The sequence below is a fragment of the Triticum dicoccoides genome, chromosome 2A (assembly GCF_002162155.2).
Source record: "Triticum dicoccoides isolate Atlit2015 ecotype Zavitan chromosome 2A, WEW_v2.0, whole genome shotgun sequence".
Lineage (NCBI taxonomy): Eukaryota > Viridiplantae > Streptophyta > Magnoliopsida > Poales > Poaceae > Triticum > Triticum dicoccoides.
In genome coordinates this window covers 59,919,345-59,938,922 of record NC_041382.1, presented here as the reverse complement: position 1 = coordinate 59,938,922, position 19,578 = coordinate 59,919,345, and the positions used below count along the sequence as shown (strand labels likewise).

The 19,578-nt window shown below is 47.2% G+C and overlaps 1 protein-coding gene, 1 long non-coding RNA gene and 1 pseudogene across 2 annotated transcripts; all 3 read left to right on the top strand.

The window, feature by feature from the left end:
* The first annotated feature begins 650 nt into the window (after window positions 1–650).
* On the top strand, window positions 651–2,756 carry LOC119353221. Its single transcript, XR_005170359.1, has 2 exons — window positions 651–1,001; window positions 2,422–2,756. It is a non-coding gene; the product is annotated as an uncharacterized LOC119353221 (long non-coding RNA).
* Window positions 2,757–5,569: 2,813 nt separating this feature from the next.
* Window positions 5,570–8,065, top strand: LOC119358932 (subtilisin-like protease 4). Its single transcript, XM_037625314.1, has one exon. It carries the CDS (start codon window positions 5,608–5,610, stop codon window positions 7,849–7,851), a length of 2,244 nt encoding a protein of 747 aa, XP_037481211.1. The 5' UTR covers window positions 5,570–5,607; the 3' UTR covers window positions 7,852–8,065.
* A 2,781-nt stretch (window positions 8,066–10,846) lies between these two features.
* LOC119358931 lies at window positions 10,847–13,118 on the top strand (annotated as a pseudogene).
* Window positions 13,119–19,578: the final 6,460 nt, after the last annotated feature.

Sequence of the window (19,578 nt, the reverse complement as noted above, 5' to 3'; positions counted from 1 at the left end):
TTTTCGGTATATCCCCATTGTATAAGGGGTTTACTGCACTTTACCACACATGTATATGTATTGGCCTTTGGCCCTCAGTAAAGTCAGTTGCCATTCATCCGACAATACCTATACTATATATCACGGGCATTGATCTATATCATGTTAAATTTGAGTCTTTCATAGAAAAGCGATCTCAGTAGATTGATATTTCCTTATCGTTCCAGGCCAGATCATTGTGTATCAACATGCACATGTCTGGTCTCCCACATGGGTATTAGCAGAGAGGACAATCTTAAGCGCCTCTTGCACGACTCCCGCGCACAGGCAATTAGGGTTCCCCTGCCTCCATTGACGCCACCGCCTGTCTGCCTCACCAAGGCTGGGGAAAAGAAGAGTTCAAGGTGTCAGTGAACTGCCAAGGCGTGGGTGCACCAGGAATCTTTGTGGAGGGAAGCTTGAGCTGGGCGTTGAAGAAGCGTGTTGTGCGCAGTCTCATTGTCGGGGGGCAACTACTATAGAATCTGAGCCTACTGTGAAGAATAGAAAAAATGAGTTTGGACCATTGGATGGCATATTGATGGCTCAGATTCGGGTGGAGCAATCTCTGACTACAAGTTTGCAAATAGGTCCCTGCCTGAGAGTTAATTTGCTCCCGTCGTCCTAATCATTCAGACCCAAACCCGATTCCCCGATGCACCGACACACGCACGATCTAAAATTCCTCCTCCTGCGGCGGCGGCGGCGGCCCAGATCCCTCAACCAAGAGCTGGGCGAGTACGACCAATGGAGGCGTGTTCCAGTGGGGAAGCACCTCAGAGCTGATCAGATCGGAGAGGAGCAGATCGGATGACTCCTGGCCGTTGTGTCGCCGCCCACCCGGTTATGCAGAGCAGATCCGAGCTCGCCGGCTACTAAGCTCCGCCCTACTTTGTGCTCGTCACTGGTCACTGCCTCCCCATCCGAGGTTCCAGGAGCGGTGGGTTCGTCGCTTCCTCCTTCACCTCGTCGGCTGCAAGCAGGTGATGCCATCTCCAGTTCTGTTTTCCTGTACTTTTCCATGTCACTGCTCATATGGGAAGATGCCATTTTATAACTTCAATTTGATGATGTATTGCTACTGTTCTTAGTGGTTTGGTAGTCTATTTTGAAAGTTCTGTTTCACCGGTAATTACTTAGATAACCAAGTTGGAAGGTTGCAGATGGGTAGATAAATCCTCGATTTTAGGACAACTCAATAAAAAATATAATTACTACCTGTGCTAAGTTTGTTGTCGCAATATGCAGCCATTGGTTGAAAACTTGATGGGACAGTAAGCTCATTTTTATTGTGAAGATGAAGATAGATTTTACCAGTTCATATAATAGATGGATTGTATTAAAATTTTCCAGTTCTAGGCACACCCTTCCGTCTCTAAATTTGGTTTTTTATAAATGCAATCTTGTGGTGATATGGCTAGAATCAAGAGGAACACATAAGCTTAACATTTGCATGCTTCAGTAGCAAACTTTTCAAGAGAATAGTCAGTGTACTTAAACTCACAAATGCAAAGTATGCGCTCCTGTAAATAGGCGACAGCGACACCACTGTAACCTTTGTTGTACTTTGCGAGAAAAAGTTAGATGTATGGAACATCATGTACAATCACAGCAATGCTTCCATTAGAAAAAGTACTATAGAAATCGGCAGATGTAGCATAGGCCCTGATTTTTTATGTATCAAAAGTGCAAAACCAATCTCCAGCAGTAGACCCTTTTCATAGAAACCTTGGTGGAACCCTACATATTGTCCATTCTTCTGGAGTTCATGAACACCAGGCACTGATGGGTGAAATTTGCTGGCAGTAATCATTGATGCAAAGCTTGTTGTATAACTTGTTGGACGTACCAGAAGAACAACCTTCCATATACGTTGAACAATTCTAGCTAGAAAGTGTTCCAGTTCCTCTGCAGAAATTAAAATCAAGACTTTAGTAAGACAATAAAGAAATTTCAATGCTGGAATACTGCAATGCGCACCATTTCAGGACTTGCTAGTAAGCATCTGTAATTGCAATTTCTTTAGGTGATAAATGCAAGTCATACCATCAGTTTTTAACCAATTTAAATAATGACAGTGCTGGATGCCAAGATAGATTTTCTCTGTACTGAAGTGCAATTAAAAAGAAAAGGCGCATATATCTTGTAGCTTTACTTCTATTTCGTTTGTTCTTTCTCCTAGGGAAAGTAATATGGCTCGTGCCCTTGTTTCTAATGCGGAAGGTACCCTAATTTCTGATTTCATTCATGCCATACTATCGGACGATGTAAGTTTATTCTCTAATCGATAATGTTGCCATGAAGGCTTTAGGCGCATTGCTTATTTTCTTAGCAAATACACCGAGATTAGTTCATTTCCTCCCTCTGATTTGTCATGCTGTGTTTGTGTTGTGTACCATGAAGATAGCAATGCAGTTCATTAGCAGATACAAACTGGGATTAGCAGCACAAGAAGCTCAATGAGCAAGAAGCACTCGGTGAGCATGAAGCACAAGATGCAAAGGCTGTAGCTTTTATGTGATGTACCACCAAGATAGTAATGCAGCTTTTAATGGCCGTGCTTGTTGGGTTGTGATTATTTTAGTCTACTTAGTCTTACCCGTGTTGTAACAAAAGTAATCCTCTCATGCTATGTAGCATTTGATATGTATGTATCTCTTCTGTTTGTGTCTTATATGGGATCGTCAGGTTTGAAATGTATGCTTAGGTATGCTTGAAGTGGGTGGTTAAATTTGTCATGTACTTTCTAGTCACCAATATGTCTGGATTTCTTGCATATTTACTGATGTAGCAGAAGCTACTACTTAAATCAAATCTACAAGAAGTTTCATGCCGTACATATGTGCAATTTTTTTAAAACCTAAGAGATGGATACCTGTACAGTTTTGTACAATGTCTTATTTATGACAGGCATAATTATTGATATCTGAGGGTGGTTATTGCAAAAGTCATCCTGTATATGTACCTAATAATAGGGGGTTTTCTTAAAATGTGCATTGAGAACCCTCTGCCTCCATCTGTACCGATCATGCTGCATCCGATGGTCCAGATTTCTTTTTCTATTTTTTCACAGCAAGCTCAGATTCTATAGTAGTTGGCCCCTCATTGTCGTCATCCGTGGAGCAGGAGGTCCTGCCCCGCTCCATTACTGATGGATGTTTTTGTCAGATAAAGCAGTGGTAATGGAACAAGATATGTGTCGTCTTAGTATGTTTTTTTGATGTAAGTTTTACTAAACTGCAGAAACTTGTAACCTTTCTAGAGTTGTTCAATTCGTGTGATCTTTTGTCGAATAAGGAACAATGCAAACAAAACTGGCTGATTGGGACGTTAATTTGCTATATACTCCTGCTGCTCTTTTGTATCTCGTTTTGGCAGTATCAATCTCTTTTCTTTTTTGAAAAGGAGGAAGACCACCAGCCTCTGCATCTGGACGATGCATACAACCACTTAATTATTCATAAAGACCTTACAAAATAGTACATCAGTAAGTCTGAAGCCATCATCTTGGCAACATCTGTTGCTACTTCTATCCACTTGATGAAGGGGTGCAGATAGTCCGAGCCTAATACCAAACAGACCTCGCACCTAAGACTAACATCTAAAACCGGAAGCCCAGCCAAGCCATATACCTGGTCTGGGGCACACACTAGTCCGGCTCACTCTCAGAGGAGGCCGCCGCCGTCTTTCACCGATCCACCTTCAGAGCAGATACCGACGCCACCACGACACCATATACTGACGCCATTGTTAAGTGATCTGTAAAGAAGAAGAGCTTATATATAGTGGGCTAACCCCATCAAGAGTTCAGTGCCCAACCAGCCGGTGCCGTATCTTATGGTGACGGCTCCAACTCTGAATGTGTACTATGAATCTCCACAAGCATCTTTCGGTGACGGCTTACTTCGATCAGACGGAGATGTTGAATGTCTGGTAGTGGCTGTTTTTGTCAGGAACCACGTTATGGTAATTGTTAAGCTGATCTTCCTGGCCTCATGCCCAAGGCCATTAGCAAGGACAAGTTTATGTTTCTGCATTTTCGACATGAATAAAGAGTTCAGGATCAGCTATGCTCCTCGAAAGAAGAGGAGCTGATTGAATCTTAAACAATTCACAGTAGTAACTCAGGGTGGACATGGTCTGGGCCGGTCCGGTCCCTGACCGAGCCGTCCTTTGGACTGGCCGTCGGCGGTCCGGACCGGACCGGACCGAGCAGGGTCATGGTCCTGTTTTCAGGGACCGGACCGGCAGGGACGAAGCCCGAGCCGGACCGAGCGGCTCGTTTGGACCGACCGGCTCGGGCAGCAACAGCGACGACGAATCTGGCACGACGGCCGGTGTACAATGGCGGTGTAGGGCCTCCCGCTTCAAGTTCTACCTTCCAGATGATAGATCCGAGCATGGTGCATCCACTAGACATGCTTTCTAGCGTCAGAGAGGCCGGTGGCCGCGCGGATGAACGACGGCGGCGCAGACCAGCGCACGGCCGACGCGCCCACCATGCGCCTGCCACGCAGCTCTGGCCACACGCTCGCCACGCGCCCGCCACGACCTCGACACGCCCCCGCCACGCCCCTGCAACGCCCTGGGCACGCCCCCGCCACGCCCCTGCCTCGTCCTGACATGCCCCCGCCATGCTCTCGCCATGCCACAGCTCGTGTTCGTCGGTCCGCTCGGTCGGCTCGGTTAAAGCCCGGACCGGACCGAAGCTTTGTCGGGCTGGTTTGCTAAGCTTGGACCGGCCGATTTTTTCAGCGGGCCAGGACCGAGCCTGCCCAAGCCGAGCGGGCCACGAGCCGGACCGCTGGACCGGACCGTGTCGTCCACCCTGAGTAGTAACACAGTCATCTCATTAGAGGGTAAACAATTTGAATCCCAAAACATAAACAGATTATGGATCGTTATTATGATGGATTGAGTGAAGGGTCCTTAATACTGAGTGAACAATGCCGCTTGATCATACTAGTTAAGCAGATTAAATCTGTAGCGATATTATCATTTATGAGGCGATATATAACATATCGCCCGATCTCTCACCACTTTGATATTGTCATTTGTGAGGTGATATATAACACATCATGATAAAGCACCAGCTGTTGGTTTCGAATCCTGAATTATCTTCCAATTTAAACCAATAGTCCAAATGCGTCCACACGAAATAATCTTCAAGATCATGCCGAAAATCGAAAAAGATCATGCATTTCTCCCCACATATCCCACAACATAAACTCTGTAGATACACTACTAGTACTGATCATAAACATGTGGTAATCTATTATACGATGTTAAATTTGAGTCATTGATTTTCTGAAATTTCTGCTCATATTGTAATATATATATAATTCATGCAGGAGATAGAAAAACGATAGTAGTGCATTGATTTCGTATATTTGTGTATCAGCATGCACATATTAAAGCTACTGTATGCTTTACTACTGCAAGATATTCAAGGGATTAACATCTGCATCATGAAAGTTGCAGCACATTGATCATTCGTGATGTATAAATGAGGAACACCGGGTGCTGGCCGGACAGACACTCCATCGCCATCGTCTTCCTCAGTTGTGTAGGTGTGCCTAGCTTCCAGCAATGGCGTCCTTGACAAATCTCATCATACTACTACCACTTCTCTTGCTCGCCACCTTCTCTCCTACACCGTCCCTGTGCTATGTCGGTCCATCTGTTGCAAGGGTACATGAGGGTGCTACACAAGCATCTGCCTACCGCACTTACATTGTGCTCGTCAAGCCACCTCCCTCAGGTACCAACGAAGAGGGGCATCGTCGGTGGTACGAGACTTTCTTGCCGAGCTCACACATCGGCGAATCTGGGGAGCCGCGTCTCCTCCACTCCTACATCGAGGTGTTCAGCGGCTTCGCGGCGAGGCTCACAGAGGCTGAGCTCGACGCGGTCACCAAGAAGCCAGGGTTCGTGCGCGCGTTCCCAGACCGGACGCTGCAGCTCATGACCACGCACACGCCGGAGTTCCTCGGGCTGAGGAACGGCACCGGATTTTGGAGCGACGCAGGCTACGGGAAGGGAGTGGTCATCGGGCTGCTCGACACCGGGATCTATGCAACACATCCTTCGTTCGACGATCATGGTGTCCAATCACCCCCGACAAGGTGGAGGAGCTCGTGCAAGGCGGTCAGGTGCAACAACAAGCTCATCGGTGCCAACTCATTTACTGGAGATGACGACTCGTACGATTACGTGGGGCACGGAACACACACCTCGTCCACTGCCGCCGGCAACTTCGTCACCGATGCGTCAGACCATGGCGTGGGCACGGGCACTGCTTCCGGAATTGCTCCAGGTGCCCACATCGCCATGTACAAGGTGTGCACCGCCGAGGGCTGCCAAGAATCCGCCGTACTGGCCGGCCTGGATGCGGCCATCAAGGATGGGGTGGACGTGCTCTCGCTATCTCTCAGCAGTCTCGCCGGTGTCAGCTTCAATAAGGACCCCATCGCCATCGGTGCGTTCAGTGCTATATCCAAGGGCATCATTGTGGTGTGTGCGGCTGGCAACAAAGGTCCCACTCCACGGTCGGTCTCCAACAGTGCACCGTGGTTGCTCACGGTTGCCGCTGGCTCAGTGGACCGGAGATTCGACGCTGGCGTGCATCTCGGCAACGGCAAGCGCATGGACGGAGAAGCATTTACCCCAGCGATAAAGCCAACCTCAAAGCCATACCCTCTCTTCTACTCCGAGGAACATCGTTTCTGCCAGAATGCGTATTACGGTTCAGTTGCCGGGAAAATAATTGTTTGTCAGTCCACAACACCCATGGCTCGCTATTCTGACATTTCGAGGTTAATGGGTCATGGTGCGGCTGGCGTGGTTCTTTTCAATGACAAAGCCACTGGCTACACCATTATTCTTCAGGATTTCGACGAAGCGAGAGTGGTGCAGGTGACCTTCGCCGACGGCATCGCCCTCGCAGCTTACACGAAGTCAGCATCGAACGACGCCGTTGCCACTTTCACATACAACAACACAGTGTTGGGTGTTCGTCCGAACCCGGTCGTGGCATCGTTCTCTTCCCGGGGTCCAAGCTCAGTCGCTCCAGGCGTGCTCAAGCCAGACATTCTTGCGCCCGGGCTCAACATCCTTGCGGCGTGGCCAAGTCCCCCTTTCAAAATCATATCGGGCACGTCCATGGCAACGCCACATGTCAGTGGTGTTGCGGCGCTTATCAAAAGCTTGCATCCTGAATGGTCACCGGCTGCCATCAAGTCGGCCATCCTGACAACGTCGGACACCACCAACAACATCGGCGGCTCGATCTTGAACGAGAGGCATGATAAAGCCAGTGCGTACGATAGAGGCGCCGGCCATGTGAACCCGGCGAGGGCTGCTGACCCAGGTTTGGTGTATGACCTCGGTGTAACCGACTATGCAGGTTACATCTGCTGGCTCCTTGGCGAGGAAGGCTTGGTGACCATCGTACGCAACTCGAGCCTGACCTGCGCGAAGCTGCCCAAGGTCAAGGACGTTCAGCTCAACTACCCTACTCTAACTGTGCCGCTAGCATCAACGCCGTTCACCGTGACCCGGACGGTGACGAACGTTGGGCCGGCAGATTCTACATACGCTGCTAAGGTAAACTCGCCAAGCTCTATGACATTGCATGTCTCCCCAAAGACACTGGTGTTCTCCAAGGCTGGAGAAAAGAAGACGTTCAGCGTGACGGTGAGCTGCCAAGGCGTGGGTGCATCGGAAATCTTTGTGGAGGGAAGCTTGAGCTGGGTGTCGAAGAAGCATGTTGTGCGTAGTCCCATTGTCGCCATCCACGGAGTGGGAGGTCATGCTTCCGCTCCATCACCATGAACGATGTCCATGCCCTGAGATTTCAGGCTTAGTGTTTTTTTTGTGTCAGATCAAACATGGCAATGGAATAAGATTTGTGTGATTGTGTCGTCTGAGTTTGTTTTTCTTATAAGAGTTTTATTAAGAACTGCAGAAACTTGTGACATTTTGTTGTTGTTTAATCCTTATGACCTCTTGTCAGAATAAGGAACAGTGCAAACAAGTGATATGTAGACTCAGTTGTGTCAGAGCACAGGCAATCTGTTGTTAAACTCTCAACTTCCTCTTGAATGCAGAGCTCCTTGTAATTGTTCAAGAAAAGAGATGTGAAGGGGGACTAAGGCACAACCATCACCCTATAGGTTCTTGAATTTGTGAAACAAAAACTTCCGATTTGACACCTTTCCGACTTTCGGATTTGATTTAAAATTTTAAGTCAACTTTCGACTGATTTTCTGAAATTGTGCTTCAGCCCAAACATTTGACGGGGAGAGAGATGGGCTAATGTGGCAAAATCTGCTCAGTGGCTTGTCACATGGCAAAACGACATTCTGATTTGGATCCATGTCAGCAAAACCAGTATTCGGACGGCTTGAATGTTTGTGCAGATAGAATGGACTAAAGCTATTGGCCAGGACAAGTTTTTGCTCTTGTATTTTGGACACAAATAGGGTTCAGGACAAGTCCTGCGTAGTGGTTATTAGATTCAAAGAAAGAGGAGCTGATGGAGAAGTTTTGCCTACGGGCAGCAGCTGCGCTATACTGTGCCTGGAATATTTGGAATGAGTGAAACCGAAAAATCTTCCAAAACCTATCTTCAACTGCTGATATGGTGTTATTTCCGTTATTTCTATAATGGAAAGTGGATTAGCCCGGTTCAAAAAAAAAAAAAACTGCTGATATGGTGGCTTGCTTAGCCAGGTCTAACTTAGCATACTTGGCCAATGTGAGGCCTTAGCTTTGTAAATCTGTTGTTTCTCTTTCTTTTTCGCTGCCTTAGGGCTTCAGACCTCTCCCTTGTAAATTCCTAATCTATATTGAAAAGGCAGAGCACCTGCCATTAGCCCTAAAAAAAGAGGAGCTGATTGAATCTTAAAGATTTCACAGTAACTGGGTTGAATGCCAAAAAAACACAGATTGCGTTACTTCATTATGATGATTGATGGATTGACTGAAGGGCCTTCGACGTAGATGACACATCTACATTTCTGAACCACACACAACAGGACTGCACAAATAACATTTGTGTTAAGAAGACAGCAAGTAGTAGAAATTGAACATCCAACCACTTTACAACTAATACTCTAATAGGCCAGTAAAATGCCACTCGATCATTAGTTAAACAGGTTAAGTCTTTAGCACTGTCACACCAAGAAGAGGCGCTGAAAATAGCCGTTTCAATTTGGTGATCAGTTCGATCTCACCTGATCTCATTTTTATCACTACTACTACATTGACATTTATGACATGGGCACTGATCTATATCATGTTTAATTCAAGTCTTTCATATATGGCAGTTGGCGGCGGCGGCCTCTGAGAGCGCGCCGGACCGGTGTGTGCCCCATACCCGGCAAGTGGCTTGGTTGGGGCCTCAGGTCTTAGATGTTAGGCTTGGCTGCGAGGTATGTTTGGTATTAGGCCCGGACTATCAGTATCTCTTCATCAAATGGATAGGAGTAGCGACAGATATTGGCTAGACGGTGGCTTCAGACTTACTATTGTATTTCTTTGTAAGGTCTTTTAAGAATAATTAATAAAGTGATTGCATGCATCGCCCAGATGCAGAGGCCGGGGTCTTCCTCCTTTTCTAATATATATATATATATATATATATATATATATAATTTTTTGTACCACCAACTGTTAATTTTGAATCTTTAATTATCCTCCATTTTACTAATATTTTAGTATATGTATTCAAGATAGTCCAAAAAAGGAAAAAAATCCTATATATTTCTCCTCACACCCTGCACCATGGCTCCTTCAGTTCGCAAGATCTTAAAATGCGAGACTAGGATATGAATGCATGCGCAAACATATGAATGGTAAACACATGAATTTTATCAACTTGGTTGTTTGGTTCACCGGAATTTGAAAAATAAATATAGAAATCCTAACAAACGTGGTCAAATTAAAGCCAAAACACATGAAAATGTATAGTTAGAATGTTAGTATGTCACTGAGGATATCAGTCTCGTTCTCCGTGCAAGAAATTTGAAAAGGAGGTCCATGATGTTAGAGTTCATTTGGCTTTCCTTGGAAACTACAATCATAGGATAGTTTCGTCCATTTTTCTTTTATCACATTCTTTTGAACCAAATATATGAATAGTATTACCATAAAAAAAATCTTACTCCTATATTTTTCCTTTGAATCACAGAGGCCCTAAAACCTGCTAGATACATTAGCCACGTCCCTGCCATTTCTTAATGCAGATCCTGCTAACTTTCGTTCAGGAGTCTATTGATAGAACTCGGATTTGAGCACAAAGGAAAATAACATGTTCAACCTCACCTGATTTAATGAGTTCGATATTGTCATTTACTCCAATATTTTTGTCCAAGAATCTGTTGATACTTGATACTACACCTTCATGAGATGAGAACACATCATATATGTACCACAGCTGTTAATTTTGAATCATTAATTATCCTCCAGTTTTACCTACAAAGCAATACAGGTATTCTTATTTTGAAATGCAGTATGTGTATTCAAGATCATCCAGAAAATCGAAAGAGATCCTATATGTGTTTTCACCGATATCCCGCACCATAAACCCGGGTAGGTACATCACCCACTTTACTACCATCCCACGTAACATTATCATATCTTCCAGATTTAGCAGAAATTAAAGTCATTTATGTGTTACCAGATGCGTCGGATTTATCGACCGATTAACATATGTCAAAAATAAGACACAACACATTAATCATTCGCGTTGTATAAATATTACTCGGTGATTGATCCTATTCCGGCATTGCCATCATCTTCATCGTGTAGTTGTGTGTCTTGAAAAATGGCATCGTTTACAAATATCTCACTACCACTTCTTTGCTCGCCATCCTCTTTCCTACGCTTGCACTATGCTATATCAATCCCGCTGCCACAAGTGTACACCAAAATGTCACAAAACCCTCTGCTTATCGTGCTTACATCGTGCTCGTCGAGCCACCACGCTCGAATGTCGGCGAAGACACCCACCGCCAATGGCACGAGTCTTTCTTCCCGAGTTCATTGACTGGTGAGTCCAGGGAGTCACGCCTTCTCCATTCCTACACCCAGGTGTTCAGTGGCTTTGCCGTGAGGCTCACCGACGCCGAGCTCGAGACGGTGGTCAAGAAGCCAAGGTTCGTGCATGCATTCCCCGGCCGGACGCTGCAACTAATGACCACCCACACGCCAGAGTTCCTTGGGCTAAGGAATGTCACCGGGTTTTGGAGCCAGGCTGGCTACGGAAAGGGAGTCATCATTGGATTGCTCGACAGCGGCATCTATGCGACGCATCCTTCCTTCAATGACCATGGAGTTCTCCCACCTCCATCAAGGTGGAAGGGATCGTGCGAGGCGGCCCGGTGCAACAACAAGCTCATCGGTGCCAAGCCACTCATTGCGGGCGATGACTCTGATGATAGAGAGGTGCATGGGACGCACACCTCATCGATCCACAGTCGTCAGGAACTTCGTAACCGATGCGTCATACCATGGCATGGGTGCGGGCACCACGGCCGGAATTGCTCTGGGAGCTCACATCGCCATGTACAAGGTATTCAATGGTCATGGCTGCATGCAGTCGGCCATACTGGCTAGCCTAGAAGAAGCTATCAAGGATTGGGTGGACGTGCTCTCGCTCTCACTTGGCGGAACCACCAGCATCAGCGTCGATCAGGACCCGATCTCTATTGACGCGTTCAGTACCGTGGCCAAGGGCATCCTTGTGGTGTGCACCGCCGGCAACGACGGTCCATTTCAGGGCCTCATCAGCAACGAAGTGTCGTGGTTGCTCACGGTCGCCGCCGGCTCCATAAACCGGAGCTTCGGCGTCAGCATCCATCTCGTCAACGACAAGAGCATCCACGGGGAAGCACTTACCCAGAAATTGAGTCCAAGCTCAAAGTTACACCCTCTCCTCTACTTGGAGGAACGATGGTACTGCAATTACGAGGGTGATAGTAGCATCGCTGGTAAGATCCTGGTTTGCAGGACAGGAGTTCGAAGGCTCAACAGTCCAAAATCCGCAACATAATGGGGGCTGGTGTGGTAGGCGTGGTGTTGTTCAATAACCGACTCTGCGACTACAACACCATTGTTTGATGATTACAACTCCAGTGTTGTACAAGTGACTACGGCTGACAGTGAGGCTCTCATAGCTTACACCGCGTCGATGGAGAGAAACTCCATGGCATTTCTTGCGTACAACAGCACACAGTTTGGCGTCCGCCCAGCCCCCGTCGTAGCATGGTTCTCTTCGCGGAGTCCAAGCTCACTTGCCCCCGGCATCCTAAAGCCGGACATATCTGGCACCGGGCCTCAACATCCTCGCTGCTTGGCCACCAAGCACGGACTCTGGATAGGGCCCTTTCAACATCGTATCAAGCACATCAAAGGCATCCATCCCGACTGGTCGCCGGCTGCCATCAAGTTTGCCATCCTGACAATGTTGGACATCGTTAACAGTACCGGCGGCTCAATTTTGGATGAGCAGCATAGAAAGGCCGACGTGTACGGCACAGGCACCAGCCACGTGAACCCGGAGAGCCGCCAACCATGGCATGGTGTATGACCTCGATGTCATTGACTACACCGGCTACATCTGCTGGCTCCTTGGTGACAGCGCCCTAGCAACCATCGTGCACTGGTGCACAAGTCAAGCTTAACCTGCGCCGAAGCTCACCAAGGTCCAGGACGTGCAACTTAACTACCCGACGATAACCGTGCCATTGACATCGACACAGTTCACAGTGAATCGAACCGTGACGAACGTCGGGCCAACAGATTCGACGTTCAAGGCCACAGTGGACGTGCCGAGGTCTCTGATGGTGTGTGTCGTCCCGAAGACATTGTCGTTCTCCAAAACCGGAGAGAAGAAGACCTTCAGTCCGTCGGTGAGCGGCCACGGCCTGGGCAAAGAGAAGAAAACCTTGGGCATGTCTGTGAGCGACCATGGCTTGGGCAAAGAAGAAGTGCATGTGGAGGGAAGTTTGAGCTGAGTATCGAAGAAGCATGTGGTGACGAGCCCCATTGTCGCTGTCGTGAGAGGAGGTGATACTGCTCCAGCGCCATCACCGTGAACGATGTCTGTGCCGTGAGATGGATGGATGTTTCCATTGTCCATGTTCACGTCCTGTTTGGTATTGTTAATGTTGCGTCAACATAAATAAACAGTGACAATGGTGCATGAATTTTGTACGTCTCATTATGATTTACTGGTGTAAAATTTCAGAGATCAATGGTTGATAAATTTCTGCAATATTTCGTAGTCTGCGCCATGCTGCTTCATGCCGCCACATCTGCCTCTGAAACCCCACTGAACATTTTGTTTAGAAGACGAAAACAGAGACAGATGGAAACTTGCAATACTCTGGAGTTGTTTTATAAAAAAGGCTTTTGCCCCGCTTTATAAATAAAGCAAACCGCCAAAAGCACACATACACGGACTAGTTCAGGACACACACGCCTAAGTCACACAATAAGAGGCACAAAGGTTCTGCTGAGGGCACAACTCAACAAGCCCAAATAAACAACAAAACAGAGAAAGGCTGAAGCCGGAGAGCAAGCTAGGCGTCTAATCTGGCTCCGGAGGAGGCGGCGGGGGCGGCGGCGACAGACAGACGACCATCGATCGGAGGTCGGCGATGAAGGCGGAGATGGCGTCCCGGTGTCAGGACCCCGATTTTAAGTCACACTGATCTAGCCTGTAACACCACATATCACTTTGCAGCCTCACGCACGGTATTCCCACGGGTGTCGCCTTACCATCGTCGGGACTGTTTGCGCCTTTTGGCTCACGTATATGATAGTGTCGCTAGCATCCATATGACAGAGAACCCGGGCCGACATGACTAGTCGTGAACCCAAAGTTGCACTAACTTACGGGGACATGCATACATGAATCAACATCGAGCATGTCGGTCAGCAGCGTGCGAATCCGGGCTGTAGCACTGGGCTAACAGGACTCCGGTGAACCGGGCTGTAGCAGGCTAGGCAGGACTCCGGATGTCACCGCGTGACATTTCCCCGAAGGGACAGACACAGGAACGAAGTGAATCACATGCCGGCCGGTCAAGTGTTCCGGAGCAGTAGTGCTGGGCTAGCAGGACTCCGGTGAACCGGGATGTAGCGGACTACTATGGCTCATGGAAGCACAAGACTACATTTCCTCATAAGAGAGGCTACCAAGGATAAACAACTAGGTTGTCGGATCCCACACATACCAAGCATTTCAATCATACACACAATATGCTCAATATGTGCAACACAACATGGCATCACAACAAGACTCTACGACTCAGAGTATTTATTCATTAGGCTCCGAAGAGACAGATAAAACAAACATGGGTCTCATGACCCAACATTCAGAGCATACAAGTCAAAGCACACGCGGAAGCTTAACATGTCTGTGTACAGACTTCTACAAATGAAAAAGGCTGAGAAGCCTGACCATCTACCAGATCCTGCCGAGGGCACAAGATCGTAGCTGATGTATCAAACTAAACGTCGAAGTCCACGTGAAACTACTAGCAAGACTGGAGTCTCTCTGCAAAAACATAAATTAAGCAAACATGAGTACAAATGTACACAGCAAGACTTACATCAGAACTAACTACATATGCATCGGTATCAACAAAGGGGGTGGTGGAGTTTAACTGCAGCAAGCCAGTTTTGCTCAGTGGCTAACCTGAACTACGACTGCAAGTAACACTTTTGAAGTGGCGCATACGAGTCCACAAATTCACCATATCAATACACCACTATGGATCTGCTCCCGTCTCCCTTCGAGAATGCCATCCATAGCACTCACGCTTATCTTACGCATTTTAGAGTATCCACTTTCACTTGTCTATAAACTATGCAAGGGGTCCAAGTTTCCATATCCGAGGAATCCGGCTATTCGAATAGATAATGATAACCCTGTAGGGGTGTACTTCTTCACACACGCTCTCGCAATTTACCACCATGTACACGTCGTGTATCTCGGCAACCTTCAAGCGGAAGCCTGGTGAGGGAGTCGGCCACAACCTGACTAATCACACAAGTCTCTCATCCAGGTTTATCGCCTTTCGGGTTCCATCCGCAAGGAGATCCGGCCGGGGTTTCGCTCACGGCCCCAAACGATGTGTACAGGGTTCCCAAGTCCACCATCCGGGTGCCACTTGGTACACCGGGCCACTATGCCTAGTCTGTCCCAAGCCCACCTGTACTGGGTGTCACTTGGTAGACTACTAACACTACCTACAAACACCAGAAACTAGTTGCAACTCCTGGACAGAGATCAGGTTGATTAATAAGTCGAGAGAGCTTGGAGCGCCCAGAGCCCAATGTGTGGTAGGAACTGTTCATGGATCACAAACACAGAACTCAGTTCCTGAGGACGGCTGTAATGAGACAACCCACCATGTACTCCTACATGGCCTCTCACCGCTACCTTTACCAAATCGTATTCACACACTTAGCTCTCAACGGTAGGACATGTTCACCACGTTTCAATTCATTCCCGATGAATCAGACCTGACTCAACTCTAAGCAGTAGCAGGCATGACAACAAGCATGAATGAGTAGGCACATCAGGGCTCAAACAACTCCTACTCATGCTAGTGGGTTTTATCTATTTACTGTGGCAATGACAGGTCATGCAGAGGAAAGGGGTTCAACTACCGCAGCATGTAACAGTTGAATCGTTGTTGTCCTAATGCAGTAAAAGAGAGCAGGAGCGAGAGAATGGGACTATATTGGAATGAACAAGGGGGTTTTGCTTGCCTGACACTTCTGAAGATAGTATAGCTCTTCATCGGTGTCATCGAACTCATTGTCGGGATACGCCTACCGAGAGGGGACAAGCACCGGCAATAGAGAAGAACACAATCAATGCAAATGCGACAATATGATGCATGATCATGGCATGTATATGTGATGTTGTTTGTGCTAATGCAAACAACAACAAGTTAAATGGAGCTCATTTGAATCAAGGATTCAAATGCAACTCCAAACTTAAGCACTTTAATTGCCCTTTATGTGTTTTCATCTATACAGCAGGTTTAGGTTGGTTTGTCATGCATGAAACTAGTACAGATGGATAGATTGAATTTTTCTGATAATTTTTCATATATAAATTATTTCATTTGGAGTTACGGTTGAATTTCTATGATTTTTAGAAGTTTTGGATATTTTCTGAATTAAACAAATCATTTAAGATTTATTTAAATTCCAGAAAAGGATTGCTGCGTCAGCCTGACATCAACATGACGTCAGCAGGTCAACGGGGCACGGTCCAGGTCAAACCTGATGCGTGGGACCCACTAGTTAGTGTCACAGAGCTGGCTAGTGTAGCTGACATGTGGCCCTGGTCAACGGCCACGTCAGCAGCGTCAAAGCTGACGCGTGGGGCCACTGGATTAATCTAAAATAAATAGGAAATAAATCCCAGGGTTAATTTGGGCGCAGGGTCCATGTGTCAGTGAGAGAGTGGGTTAATTAGCGGGGTAATTAGTCCCTAACGACGGTGCCACGTCAGCCACTGGAGACCAGCCGGCGGTGACCACAGGACACGGCGGGGGGGGGGGGCACGCCAGACTTGCGCTAGAGGCGTCAGCTTGGCACGCTGAGGGCACCAGGGGATAGCCCTTGCTCTCGCGCATCCAGAGAACCAAGTGGGAGGTCACGGGGTCACCGGAACTCATGCCGGCGACGAGCTTTGGCGGCGACGGTGTTCGGTGGTGCACGGGCGCGTCGCTACGGTGCATCAGTGAGCAAATGGAGAGGCTGGACAGCACCTGCTAGACACGGGGAGCACTATGAGCAGCACAGTGAGGCCAGGGGAGCACGGGGGCTACGCGTGCAGCAGCAATGGCGGACGGCGGCTTCGCTGCTTGTGGGGAACAACGCTACGACATGGGGACGAGCATGCTGAGTTAGGGAGAAGGTCAGTGGCTCACGGTGAGTCGACCGGTGCAGACGGCGGGGCCGGGGAAGCTCTGGACGCGACGAATCAAGCGGCAGGGATCGCCGGCACCGAGGTTGAAGAAGACGTCAGGGACGGCGATGCGGTGCTTCCCTGCTTGCTTGGCTCAGCGTGGATGAAGATGACGACGATGCGGAGCTCGGGGACGCGTCGGAGAGGCGAGGGGGTGGCTCTGGCTATGGGTACGATGATCGGCGTTGGCGAGCTCGCATGGGCATGAGGTGTAGAGCGAGAGAGAGGAGGGGATGAGGACAAAGGAGTGGGTGAGAGGGTCCGGGGTGATGCATGGCGTCGTCCAGACGTGTCGGGGCAGCGGCGGGAAGCAGGACGTGGCGGGGCGCGTGCCCGCACGGGGCGGCTACGCGCGCGCTGTCCTCCTGGCGGGAGGTAGGTGGTGACTGGCAGAGGCCAGTGGGCTGGGCCTCTGCTGGGCCTCCAGGTAAGCTGGGCCGCGGTGAGTTCTCTCTCTCTCTCTTTTAATTTCTACTTTGTTCTGTTTTCTAATTCTGCAAATTTGTTTTTGATTTAGTGGCAACACCAAATCACTTCTATGAATCCTGAAAATATTCCTGGACACTTGCTGAATTATTTCAGTGGCCCAAAAATAGTTCCAACATTATTTGAACATTTAAATTATTTATAGTATTTAAATGCCCAAAGTCAAATACAATAAGATTTAATTCAAAAATCCAGAATGGCCTAGAAATATGTGCATCATTTTTGGCAGAGGTTTTCACCTTTAACAAAAATCATGGACTTTTCTAAAGGGCATTTGGGTTCATGGAAAATATTTTTATTGTACCTAGTTGAATTCATTTGGTGTTAGGGTTTCAACAATCCCCATTTCAACTTTCAAAGAAATTTGGACATGATGCATGGATGCTTGTGCAACTATTTACAATGAAATTCTAGGGCTGTGACAACTCACCCCCGCTAAACGAGAATCTCGTCCCGAGATTCAAGACGTGAGGTAAGAAGACAGAGGGGACACAAAGCTAGCACAATCTTCATGATCCAGGTTGCACTTCATAAGAATGTTGATTTGATCATCACCTTTGCCACGACGTCTTGCTCTGAAAACTCCATCCAACACGATGATGACAAAAGGAAACTCTATAGGAATCGATCTTCTAAAAAATCAAGCGATACACGATCAACTCATGGAATGAGACGTTGAATCATCTCTTGATATAAGAGACAAACACACATCAAGAGGGATGGAGAGAACAAATGATGAAAATTCAATTTGGTAGGAAACACTCCCACACTTAAGTAGGATGGTGCATAGGTTTCAAGGTAGCGAGGAGTTGATTGCCATGATTCCATAAAGGGGCACCTCAGGGAGGGCGACTCATAGAATTATTCCCTTAAGTGGCAAAAAGAATTACTTTTGATTCAGAGATCATTGAAACTCTTTATACCAGCCTAAGGCAATTCACAAATGATCATTTGACGGAGTTCGAGGGAACGACAAATTCAGGCTAGAATGAATGATGTGGGCTACCTTGTTGAAGACAACACAATAGATGATTTTTGCTTATCATCGGGAACAGATGGGACCCATGGTAGGACCACTTCTGAAGATGATATTGAACAAAAAATACTGAGAGGGGCAGCCCATAGGAAATTGGCACAATGGCGGTGCAAGCTGGGAAAAAAATGCAATTGTTGGGAATGTTCCAACCATCATATCTACCTGAGATTCAGATCTGGTTGGTAACAGGATATTTCAGACAACATCTCTGAAAAGGAAAAGGTTGCCACACAAGTCGACGAGATGACGTTGCAAGATTCTCGGGAAATGAACTACGATAGCAAGCTCCAAAACATGAGCTGGTTCCGCTACACACATGTGAACATGATGTCCCAGACAAGCATGACCACATAATAGTCTTATAATAAAACACTATCGAGTTCAAGTGGGGAACCATCATCAAGGATATCGAAGTCTTGTGCATTACCATGGATTAGCACTTAACTCCTTTTCCTAGAACAAATCAGTCAGTGGCTTGGTGTGCTACGGAATTCATATGGAACGAAGATGATCAGTCAACAGACCACAGAATACTTTGCACATGCATGGCTGACTTGGGATGATTCCAGAGGAAGCAAAAACAAGCTTTCTCGAGTTCATGGTGGCAACTTGCATCAAATGCACATGAGTTAGAGGAAGTTACTTCTTTCATCCGAACATATGCTTCATGAGCTAGCATGAAGAAATGCCTTCAAAAGTTTCCAACACTAACTTAGATGTTCAACATGAATCATGGACAAGATGAAAACGTTGTCAATGGGCTCAACAACAATCCATCCCGACTTCCATATAGGTGGAATTCCACAACTATGTGAACAAGGTGATAGTATTGGTCAGACCCAAAGAATATAATGGTGTATGCTCAAGGAAACAACCACGAGTAAGACAACATTGTGAATATCGTTGGTTCTGATTTGATTTGATGATAGCCCATACTCAAATCAAGGTTTGGACAAGGCAATAGATCCAACAACTGATCACGAGGACCAATCGATGGAGACATCATCTTTCTTCAACACACACACACACACACAAAGAT